At 39.2% G+C, this 12,367-nt stretch overlaps 1 protein-coding gene across 6 annotated transcripts in view; it reads right to left on the bottom strand.

The window, feature by feature from the left end:
- Window positions 1–1,875: 1,875 nt before the first annotated feature.
- The window catches only part of PSMD14 (proteasome 26S subunit, non-ATPase 14), a 60,960-nt gene continuing 50,468 nt past the window's right edge, over window positions 1,876–12,367 (bottom strand). For all 6 annotated transcript variants that reach the window (XM_083499436.1, XM_083499439.1, XM_083499438.1 and 3 more), the window contains exons 9-12: window positions 10,277–10,351; window positions 7,783–7,908; window positions 6,950–7,012; window positions 1,876–3,565 (exon numbers count right to left, since the gene is read on the bottom strand). In XM_083499436.1, coding sequence (XP_083355562.1) covers window positions 3,467–3,565; window positions 6,950–7,012; window positions 7,783–7,908; window positions 10,277–10,351 — 363 coding nt within the window. In that variant the 3' untranslated portion in view covers window positions 1,876–3,466. The remainder of the gene's footprint in view (window positions 3,566–6,949; window positions 7,013–7,782; window positions 7,909–10,276; window positions 10,352–12,367) is intronic.

The raw sequence follows: 12,367 nt of genomic DNA, 5'->3' as shown, positions 1-12,367 counted from the left end.
AGAAGTTTTCCAAGTTGTGAAATGTCACATGCTTACAGTATTAGTTGCTTGCCATTGCATATATGTACCTTGCTTTTCCTTCCAGGAGCTCAGGGCTGTGTACACAGTTTTCTTCTCCCACTCCCTATTTTTATCTTCACAACAGTCCAGTGTGATAGGCTAGACCGAGAGTTGGTAGTCCAGACACTTAAAACCTGTAAGACCGTGCATAGTTATAGATTCTTATTCTTGCTCGTTGTTCATCAGGGTTGGCAAACTTTGATTTTGTTTTTGTATTTTGCTGTAAATATCAGGACTCTGGAAATTTTGCAGTTAAAGCAAGGAGGCTCTTCTTCTGACCTTAGGCATGCTTATTTTTGTGTGATCTGTGAATAACATTTTAGCGGCAACCTCGTGTGGTGAGCTAGACCGAGTAAACATGTGTACCTAAAGAGCAGTTCTACCCAACTTGTAAGGTATAGCAGACTAGCAGGGGGAACAATACACATGCAGTGTACTGGGTGCAGGAAATCCTGTTGGCATCCCTGCATATGCCAGTGGTAGATGGGGCTCTCCATCCTGGCAAGCAAAGGCATTGTGACAGTTCCAGGGAACATTCCAGCCAGGCACTTGAGGAAGCCACAGGGCAGCACTGAAGACTGCAGCCTGGGAATGTCTCAAACATCAGATGAAGAGAGCTGGAGGACTGCATTTGCCTCCTGCACTTGAGGTTCCCCACCTTCAAGTTAAATGCGCAAGCTTTTCCCCTACCTTTTCTGAGAAATGAAACTAAGCTGATGGGAGAAAATGGCCCAAGCTGAAGAGAGAAGTGGTAGTTCTTTTGTTTTGATGGACAATTGAATTATTTTCCAAGGTAAATCACAGTGATTTGGGAGAGGGATGTTGAAGCCATGCATCAGGTGCATTCATCTCCCAAGTATTAGAATCCTAGAACTGTAGAGTTGGAAGAGACCCCAAGGGTGATCTAGTCCAGTCCCTGCAATGCAGGAATCCTGACCAAAGCATCAATGACAGATGGTCATCCAACCTTTGCTTAAAAACCTCCAAGGACGGAGAGTCCACAACCTCCCAAGGCAGTCTGTTCCACTGTCAAACAGGTCTTACTGTCAAAAAGTTCTTCTGATGTTTAGTCGGAATCTCCTTTCTTGCAACTTGAATCCATTGGTTTGGGTCCTACCCTTCAGAGCAGGAGAAAACAAGCTTGCTGCATCTTCCGTGTGATAGCCCTTTAGATGATATTTGAAGATGACTGCCGTATCTCCTCTCAATCTCCTCTTTTCCTGGCTAAACATACCCAACTCCCTCAGCTGTTCCTTATAATGCTTGTACAGTATATATTTTTTATCTCCCAATCAATTAAAACAGTCCTCTTCAGCTGCAGTCTTCAATTTAATTAAAAATCATTTACATCTTCAAGGCTGTGTGTATTGCTTTTAAAACAAAAAAACCCACATCTTATGCCTAGATAGCCAAAGTTTTGCAATCTGCATTAAGTTTGAATATTGCTTGTTTCACATTCATTTATTCTGATTCTACTACTTTAGGTGAGGTGTAAAAACTGTAGTGCTCCAACGGCTTGCATTCTGACTACAAAATAAAAGAATTTTTTTATTCAAACAGAAAGCTAACAATTCTAGGGGACAGGGAAGTTACTGTTATTCTATTACAGTTTATATGTTGGCTGTCTTTTGCCAATGCATATTCAAGAGCGAATACAAAGACAGCATGAATGACAGTAGTTACCAGAACTTTATGCACTGGATACTGGAAGCAAGCACATTTTTTAAAAGTGGACAGCAAAGATGTGGACTTCTCCTGCAGTGACTGAACTTAAACATTATCTAAGAGTGAAAGAAAACAGACAAATTGGGGTTGTTTTATTGGTAAATTTGTCTTCCTTTATTCACCTTCGAATCTATGAGCAAGAGATTGTTTACAAAACTATTTTCAGAGGTTAAAAATCTCTCTTGAATGAGTCTTGATGGTTCCATCTTTTCTTATGGTTTTTAATGTGCAAATACTTGTTTGATTAAATGTGTATTTTTCAGTTTCTTTTTTACAAATAATAATAATAAAAGATTTAAGCCAAAAAGAATTTGTGAAGGCATGCTTTTGATTTGGTGTTTCGCAGAATTTGTTGACAAAGAATTATTGTATTTTATGGCAAGTTTGTTTTTAATAGGTTTGTTACTCTGGCATTGCGTACACTACCCTTTTTTCTGAATTCACATACACTTTCAAGGCTCTTTGTAGTCCCAAGAGCAAGAACAAAAAGTTGGGAGGGGGGAAAGCAAGCGAAAATGAAACTTTTTGAGATACTGAATTCTGTACTTTACAGAGCTGTAGTGAAATAGACGCTCACCATCGCTTACAGCAGCTATGCCAGGAAGCTTGAGCCAGTTTCATGATTAGCTCACAAGGGTTTTAGAAGATTAGTTGTTTTGTGCAGCATTTGATGGTTTCGCATGCTTCTTTCAATATCTTGCTTTCCCACTGCCCCTTTCCAGCACACATCCCATAAAGGTGTCCGGGTTAGCCTGCTGCAAAATTGCCCCTCTCCTGTTTGCTCAAATTAACTGGGCCACCATATACATTATCAAAAAACCTGCCTCCACTTTCAAGGTTTTTAATCAGCACATTGCAGGGGCCATTCGTCAAGCTAGGCAATCCAAATTCTCTTCAATACCGTTGTATCTTGTTTCCACCTTTTGAACAAATTTAAGAAGTCATTCCCTAATAAGGTGAACTGCCCTGCCCAGTGGTCAAAGGCCACATATACAGGCTCATGTCTGCTTGGAAGCCACACTCCTCTGACCTGAAAAGTTATAATTACAGACGGGAGTGGGAAAGGACAGAAGCAAACTCAGTGCTGATAAGAGCTTAGAAGTGCCCTAGTATTGCTTTGGGTATATATTTCAAGACTGACAGGCTCTTGTAAAGTTCTGCAGTTCAGTTCTCCCTCACACCTAAAGCAATAAGACCGCATTAGTGCTGCCTATGCATAGAAGAGATATGTGCCGCAACAACAAATGACCACATGTCACAGGTCTCCATGTCCCATCAGCTTACTGAAATATATTTCTTTGCTTGTTGAACTTTGTACAATATTGTCAACAATATACCCCCCCAATTTATGAACAACACAAGCAGAACACTACGGTTATTTTAAAAAAACCTACATGGCAATAATCAATATATATATACTGCTGATTTTCTTCCAAATATTAAATGAAAAACCAAACCAAACCCCAACCACATTTTTAACTCAGTTCCAGAATTGCTCTGGAATTTGCAAAGACCTTGACATAAAAACATATCCAAAGTAATTGCATAAACTGAGATGAAAAGGTGTTAGAGAGATGCTCTTAGACTGCAAATGATGTCTTTGACATCCAAACATATCTTAGTCTCAGTGCTTGAAACAATGGATGATCAGAGACTGGGAACAGCATTTACAAGCAAGTCATTATTTAAATACAACAGTATCCAACATAGCTGCTAAACACTGGACAATGTTGCAAGTCATCAGCACATCCACATGTTCTTCTAAGTGACGTTTGGGGTCCTAAAATACAAGTAGAAAATATTATTCGTAGACCTTATCGGAACATCACATTTGCAATTATTTGTTCTGTGTTTCTATTCCACGGCAGAACTGATGGCATCAATAAGCAATTAAAACTCAGGGTTCTCTTATGCAAGCTATTTGATGTAGTTTGTAATTAAAAAACCTTAAGTGTTAGATTGAGGCTGCACAGTGTTCATACAAACTAAGCATGTTATTGTCCTGAAAGTGGTATTTTGAACAAATGAGGACCTAACAATAAGAGACATACTTCTCTTTCCCTTAATATCCTGACATCGATGGGCAATTCTTGTGGCTATAGGACAATGATGGATAAATGAAGCCCTCCACATGTGCAATAGCTTTCCCTCTCCTTGTACTGGCCTGGGCAGCTCCTTGTGTGCAATCCAGGTGAAGGGGGGGGGGGGAGAGACTACATTGCACAGAAAGCTCTGTGACAACACTGGAATATACAGAGGATTCTTGATTGGGGATCATCATAATCACCATCATCATCATCACCATGAAGTGCCAGGGGAGATCTCCAGAAACATGAACATTAACTGTACAGTACAGTACTGCACTGCAAAATGCAATGTTGTTATTAAACCATAAACATGTCACCCTGTTGAAAAAGATACTTATCTAAATATCTGGGTATGCATTGCATTGAAAATTAATAGTGAATTTCAACAATCCATTATAACACTGTCTTGTTCTTATTCATTTATCAAGTTCATTAATGAATTCTGGGCTCCATTGACATCAATGGGAGCTTTGCCATTTGCTTCCAATGGAACTGGGACTCCATCCCATGTTATTTTAAGATATCCTCACTCAAAACAAAAGTGCTTTCCAATTAAATAAATGAAAACAAACCATAAAATACAGATTGGGGGTGGGGGATAGTGAAGTGGGGGGAAAAACCCTGATGCTAAAATGCTCTTTTTAGAAAATTTTGATTTGCAAACAAGTAGCGTATCCATAGTTTGCCACTGAATTAAACATTATTTTTGTCCACTCTTTGACTGTTTCATGTGCCTCCGTTAAGAAACTGCACAGTTGGACAAAGGAGGATTATCTTTTGCCAAGATTAGTTATGCTTTCCAAGATGAACCTGGTTAATAAGCAAACCCAATGACAGAGCCAGAACAAGACTTTGTCTTCTCAGCCTCTCTCCCGTTGTCCAAAGCTGCAACTTACATTTATTACATTTGTATACTGCCCATCCAACTAAGTCCCCTGGGTAGTTTAATTTGAAAACAACAACACAAATTACAATTTGCAATTAAAACCACTAAATCCAAACACAATAAATCACAAAGGCAAAAAGCCTAGCAACCCCACCCCCCACAACTTAAAATTGGCATAAAAAGCAGCCAAAACAATTTAAAACAGGATAAAACCCAGCAAGAGGAAACTGCATTCAATATCTGAAGCACCTATTAGATTGTAATTAAGAGGCCCCCTTCTCCCAAGGCTATAAAGACCTCAGGATAGGCACCTGTCAAGTCTTCCACTGCATCACCACTGAAAAGACCTTCTTTAGCCTGCCTCTCTTCATTAGGAGAGGGAATCTGAAGGCCTCCAAACAAGATCAATGCAAGTGTGGATGGGAGAAGGCAATTCTTCAGGTAACCACAATTCAAGGCAATTGGATCCAAGCAAGATGACAGATAGTAAAAGATCTGTAGCTCAGATAACTAGCTCATCCTTCCTAAACTTCATTTCTACCCTGCATACCTGCTATAGATGTAGATGTACTTGCTCAGGCAGCACAATTTTTAAATGACATGATAAGCAAACATATTCTGTTCCATGGCTATAATCATGTATAAGTAAATAGCTGCATGCAATGCTGCAGTTCCATTGTCACAGATTTCTGCATGTGCAGCAGAACTTTCCTTTCCTCTGCCTGTAGCTCCACCCTTGGTAGTCTTTTCAAAATCTGCTGCAGAGGGTTTGACACTCCAAATCAGGTTTGTTGGGGGGTACGGGGTGGAGGAAAAGAAAGGGACGTTCTAAGCAGAAATCTGCTTGATCGGTGCTGGGTACAACCCATAGTAAATCTCAGTACTGTCTCTTTCTTCAAACAAAAGGCGTTTGTTTGTTTGTTGGTTGGTTGGTAAAAAGCTTCAACCCCCCACATTCTGGAATATCAGAATAGTTTGTTTCCTCCCTTCAACAAAAATGCCCTACTGGATTGATGAAGATTTTTTTCTAGAAAAAGAGGTCCTGGAATTCCCCCTTTTTAAGTGGGGTGAGTTGTTGAGTGTGTGTCCCCCTTGTTTGCCCGCTTGACCCAACGCCATAGGGATAACATAAAAACCTTCACCGCCAAAATCACCCTGCTGCCCGCAGCCCAGAGCACCACGCAGGGGGATGGCACTGCAAAACTACACAGTTGCCGGAATGCACCAATGAGGTGCTGTAATGCAAGAAAGAGGTGCCGGAAGTCAGTTCCAGTGAGTTCTAGCTGAAAAAAAGCCCTGCCTGACTTTCCTACACAGCCATCTCTAGAAACGCCTGGATATGCACCCTGTTCACTGAAACTCATGTCCAAGTCTTTGCCATGAGACTCAATATTGGGTATTTGCATAGCACCTGGTAATATTCAAATAGTGCTGCCCTTACATCCACTACCTTGTAAGGTAGGACAATATTAAATCATCCCCATATTAGTTATCATGCTATTATAACTTTAGCTTGCCACATGATGCAGGTGGGTGGGGTGTACAATGGAAGAAGGCCTGCAGGTCACCCGGGGGGGGGGGTTATTTGGCAGGCAACCTGGCAACTTTACTTCCAAGTAAATGGAAACAGATTATGAATGACCCCCCCTCCTTGGAATGCCCTTTGGCACAGGGGATTGTCATTTGAAAAAGAAGGCATTCCCAGCTCTCTATAGCACAAGGAACAAGTCAAGTAGTATTCTGGGATTCAAGGATTAGGTTTCATAGTAACAATCCAAATTTACCATCCTAAAATCCAAAGGAAAACCAGAGTGTCTATGGGCTTTGAGTATGGGTAATGGCTGAATTTTTGTGCTGATGACAGAATTTTATATGGATATTTTTGTTCTCTTGGCTTTGGTGCCCAAGTGCAGGAATACTAGGGAAAACCCACTGTTTTTAAGGATAGGATGCCAGATGGTTTATTTAGGTAGAAAAATGTACCAAATGAAACAGTGGCAGATGCCAAATGACAATTTTATGCCCCACTGTTGAGACTATCTCAAGTCAAAGACTTCAAATAATTTGTTTCAGTGGAAATAAGTGCACCATTTGTAAGGCGTTAAGGAGAAAGGAAAAATCATCAGCATGTGACTAAACAAAAATACACAAAACATGTTATTTCACGTCAGTATAATTCATTACACCTCACCTGCTTGCCAACATTTTTTATTGCCAGCTGTTCAGGTGTCATCTTATCTTCTTCCTCCACAGCCTGTGAAGGATATGCAGAAAAGGTTAGCATTTGAGATCTTATTAAATCAGGAGCCCCCCAAAATTAAATGTTCTTTTATAAGGCTGAAGCTGAAGTGACAGCACCATTTTAATCACTACATACCCAATGAAAATGGAAGCTATGCTAGGGACGCAGTCAAGGCCCACATCTCCACCCCCCCACCCTGTATAACAGTGCTTTCATTGCCACTGTAAGTGGTCTGTGAAGTGTAGCATTTATATCTGTAGTGCTAACAATGTACACCACCCTTCACAGACTGACATGAAAAAGGAAACACTCTTCAGGGCAGGGGCTGAACTTCTGATAGAGGGGGAGACAACCGGAGGATGGAAGGAAGTGGCACAACTAGCAAGGAACACGCAAGTAGCATTGGATCTTGCTTCTGATGGGATAAGCCCTTCTCTCTCGCGAGGTTCGCAACATATTTATATATATTATAAAGGCTAAGCCTGTCTATGTTGTGCACTTTCCTAGCTTTTTAAACAAGAAAGCAGATGCCAGCAGGGCTGGCAATTTTATGCTCACTTCTTAGACACTTTTAATGTTCAACAATGCCATTTCAGTTTGGGTTTTTTGCCCCCAATTCCAGTACTAAGTGCCCTGATTTTTATTCTTTGTTTTTTAAAGGATGAACAGCTATCCCACCAGTACATGTGGACTAGATATCTGAATCTGGGATTCCAAAGGCAAAAACGAGTCTGGGGCACCCACAGACTATCATCAGCTCAAGCAAAGGCATACTGTGGTACCTTGTTGTAGTTCTTTGCTAATTCCAGCATTTCCTTCACTACTGTCTCGTTGAGTTTGCAGTGCTCACTGTAGTCTTGAAGGGTTAAACCTTCCATCCAACTCTTCTTATGCAAATTGAGCAACATCTGGTGAGGAAAGTCAACAAAGTATTACTGATTGTGGAAGTGCTTACTCTAAGTGAGAGCAGGGGTTTGGGTATTAATAGTTGTGGCCTCAGTTATGCAATAAACTTTGAACTGTGAAGAATCATGAGGATTTTCTATGTCCATCAGGATTTGAAGCAACACATGGCAAGAGACAGGAAAGTTTTTGGTGACGGAAAGTGCTTAGAACACTGCTGCCAAGTCTGAATTAACTGGGGCTATCACAGATCATTTTTCTGTTTTGTAAGTTGACTCCTCACCCCAGAGCTGAGTATCCATTGGAGATCATCTGATGAGAGAGAAATTGTTTGCTCTAAAAGATAATTGTAAAACTTGAACCCACCCTCACAGGGGGATTTATAAAGACCCAATTGAGTGCTAAAAATGGTTTGTGATCATGTGGTTTCAGGCATTCTGCCAGACTATCAGCTTCCAATACATAATTGGTGTCAGAATTGCAGAGGTCCGATTCCCAGTCATGAGAATGAAGTCATGAATGTGCAGAGAAGGACACTGGACTGAAATGGATGCCTGCACACTAGGTGAAGACTTCACATGTTAATGGAAATAGCCCTGAATCCTAAAATCTCTTCTTTGTCACACTTGGCAATTACTGTTCTCGCCTTTACAAAAGTGCTCGCAGTGTAATGAACAAAAATACAATCTCCTCAGGTTAGTTCTAAGGCCTAGACTCCAAAATGTAGAGCAGAGAGAGAAAAAAGGTTTTTCTGCAGGAACTAAGATCCAAAGGAACCATTCATTTGTACTTTTCTTAATGTCTTGAAAGCACAGGCCTATTACAGAAGGTCCAACACTAACACAAAAGTATTTCATTTCTCCTTTTTTTAATTTTTTTGAATTGGCAAAGAGTTTGTCATCTGGTTCTTGCACACTTTTAATGAGGTGGTTCCAAGCAAGACAAAGGATAGATTCTGTTTGTCAACAAACTATGTAACTGTAATGTTTGAATACAGCCTTTATTTAATTTCTATACCCTCCAATAACTAGCATGGGAGTTACTTGACATAGAGAGAGGCTGTCTTAAAGGGCAGAATCCAGTTGGCACCCTGGTGCTTTTGATCCAGTAGATGCTTGTAATAACAGAACAAACCATTCCCTCCTGCAGTCCTCAACATCCCCCTTACACTGAAAATTGGCTCCAGAGAGCTGAGGGACTCTCTAGAACTTGGTGGAAGGGCAAATCAGCAAAAATCCCAGTCTCTTCTATTTGTGAAAGCATCAATTGGATCAAAGCTCTTCTGTGACTGCAAGGGCACCAACTGGATTCCACCAAAAAACATTTACTGCCAGTGATGAACAACCCAAGTAGAATCTATTATTGCTGTCATACCATACAATAACATTCTGCAGTTGGGGGAAAATTAGTAGACTTTGTAAGGCAGAAAGTAAACTAGCAGTATATAGAAACCAGTATATAGAACTCTAGAACAACTTTTTTATTTTATCATTTGAAGCACAGATAATATTTTGGTTGTAATGAAATAACAACAACAAAAGAGTATGCTGTACAACAAGAAATTATTAACTTGCCAGCAGTTATTCTTATGTTCAACTCTGAATGACTTAAGTGTGCCTCTCAATATTACCTCAGCAAGTTTAAGGAAAAATTCCACTTGGATCATACAAAACTTAAGTTTTCATGAAACAAGGACCTTGACATCATCATTCATGACTTTGTAAACTTGAGGACTGATTTTGGAATAGAGTTTACATATGACTGTCCTGAAAATTTCTTTGGAATATTCAGCCACTGCAGAATGTTATACCATGCCACTCACAGGTAGTGGAAGGCATAAATATATTCATTCTGTACTGCAGCAACTACACAATCTGCTTGTTTTCAAAGACAATTCAAGATACTGGTGGTAATCTATAAAAGTTCTACACCCTAGGGAATACCTCATTCTCTACATGCAGGACCAAAGAAATGGAAAATAGCATTTAGAAATATGTGGGTTTAAAAATAGCCACATTTCCTTCATAATTTAAACAAAGATGTTCCCAAATTATTGACTTAAGACAGTCTGGTTTTCACCAAAAACTTATTTAGCATTTACTAGTTAGGCATGCAGGTGCCTTCTAGAAAAAATGTAGAATTCCACAATGAAGTTCAGGCTGAGGTTCATTTGGGCAAGGCAATGTATTCACCATATGACATAAAGGCAGTGGGGGGGGGGGGGAGAGTGACATAAATGACAACAAAAGATATTAGAAATTAAAATTCTTATCACAACACTGCAGCATGCTGTATGTCAATTTAAGCCATTTGCAAGCAATTTTTTTTAATAATACCCCAAACATTTCAAAATACGCTAGGAACAAAACTTACCTTCTGTTCTAGTTCATTCTTCCTGTAGTTGATGGTAATGGAGTAGTAATGTCTATTTAATCCATGAATTAACGCCTAGAACATTTAAAAGCAATAAAATAAAATGTACCCGATAATTTCTACTGATTAAAGACTAGAAACATGGACTTGAGTTGTAAGCTTATTTGAAAAACTTTCCTGAAAGTTGTTTAGGTTTCCATATCCAAAGCTGCCCAAACATATAGCCACCAATTACATATTTTGCTGTACTTTATATCTTGCTAGAAATGCATCCAACATGAAATACACATTTCCAAAGGGTACAAGTAGTGGACTATAACTAGGTATAGGAGATGATTCATCCTTTTAGTAAGGATGTATCTGTCTAAGTTATACTCAGATCAGACCTACTGAAATTAATAGACCCAAAGCAGACATGTTCATTATTTTCAATGAGTCAAGCCTGAGTAGGACCAACATTGGATACAACTCCTGTTCTGTCACTCAAAATTTTAATTTTGGTGCAGTTATGTAAAATACAATCTTAATACGGCCTTAAGCAAAGCAGACAATTTTCACACTACAATAGTTAAACTTTTAATGTGAGTATTTGTCTCAAATGGAAGTTAAATAAATGCATATAACTGTTTCTGGCCAGGATCCAAAGTAATATCAGATCTGCACAAGGGAGAGCCACAGCCTCAACTGAGATTTGCTTTTTTTGAAGGGCAGAGGGTTTTCTGCCTGTTCTGGTGCCACAGTTTCTATCGCTAAAAAGATAGAATCGCTTTTAGAAGCCAAACAGCAGCTTGTCTCTTTGACAGTAGGAGCTGCTACAACAAAATCCTAGACGACAAGAGCTGTTCTTCCACATGCAGACACATAACTATTTGAATTCTTGTTTCTAGGGAATGACACATATTAATGGATGGTAATTTAGAAGGAATGTTGGAATATACAAATTGTTAGGTTTGGGCTTGGAATAAAGAACCTGCAAAGGTTGGCAATGCTTTTAACAGCTGATCTGAGACCAAGGTATTACCAAACTCTCTAAAAGAAAATAATAATGAAGCATGACACTTTGGGGCTTGCCGGAGAGGTCATTACATACTGCCTTGAAAAGCCCAGTAATATATTCTCTAGAAACAGACAAGCACAGACTTGCCTGCACCCAATCAAAAACATTAGTGGGTTCCTCCATACTCATTATGGTTTGCAGTTTGCACAGATTCAAATTGAGTAATATACTTCCACCTTATTAAACAAGCATTCTTTTGTTTGCTCGATATTTTGTTAAGCTACTGCATTCATGCTACCAATATACGTTTTAAGTCTGAGGAGTTTATGACTATGACTAGATAGGAAGTCTCCAGGGTGAGAGAAAATGCTGGAGTCTATGATTCCAACTCAACAGTGGTACTATGCTGTTTTCAAGGCAAGTCCAGTGTTTACAGCATATGTTGCTATTGGTGCTCCCGTAATTAATCTTTGGAGAAATAATTAAGGTTCTTTGTGGCAACTATCTGGGCCTTTTAAATTTCATTTTGAAAGAAAAAAATAATATATATATATATTGAAATTATCGTCATTAGAGCATGAGAATGATAGCGACAAAGCATTAATCATTCATGAGGGAATGCTTGTTTAAGAAACAAGATGCTTCCTGTATGGAGCTCTGTTTATATCCAACTCCAAGAACTGTAGTCCTAAATGCCAGATTATTCATACAAGATAAAATAATATAGGGTGTTTGTTTTTATTTTAAAAAATTGTATGCCTTACGACTACAAAAGTTCTCTAATTGGTTTACTGTAGACAGTAAAAAAATTCATTAAAAAAACCCAAGATACATAAAAATTGCATGTAACTTGACTAGTAAGCTTTTTACATGCACAACTTTGGAGAGAATGAATTATCCCCTTTATCTTCTACCCACGGTTAAAGAGAACATGGGAGGATGCCTGCAAACCCACAACTTGTATTTTGGATCACACTGCACATAAAATCTCAGGTTATGAGGAAATGTCCAAAAAGGCCTATTTTCTGAGGAGCTAAGATTGAAGTGCTAATGGAGGCAAGCTATAACCCCATAAATACAGATTTGTTTAGCAG

The sequence above is a fragment of the Podarcis liolepis genome (genome assembly GCF_965112155.1).
Source record: "Podarcis liolepis genome assembly, chromosome: 1".
NCBI lineage: Eukaryota > Metazoa > Chordata > Lepidosauria > Squamata > Lacertidae > Podarcis > Podarcis liolepis.
The sequence above is the reverse complement of the archived record's forward strand: the minus strand, read 5'-3'. Positions and strand labels throughout refer to the sequence as shown.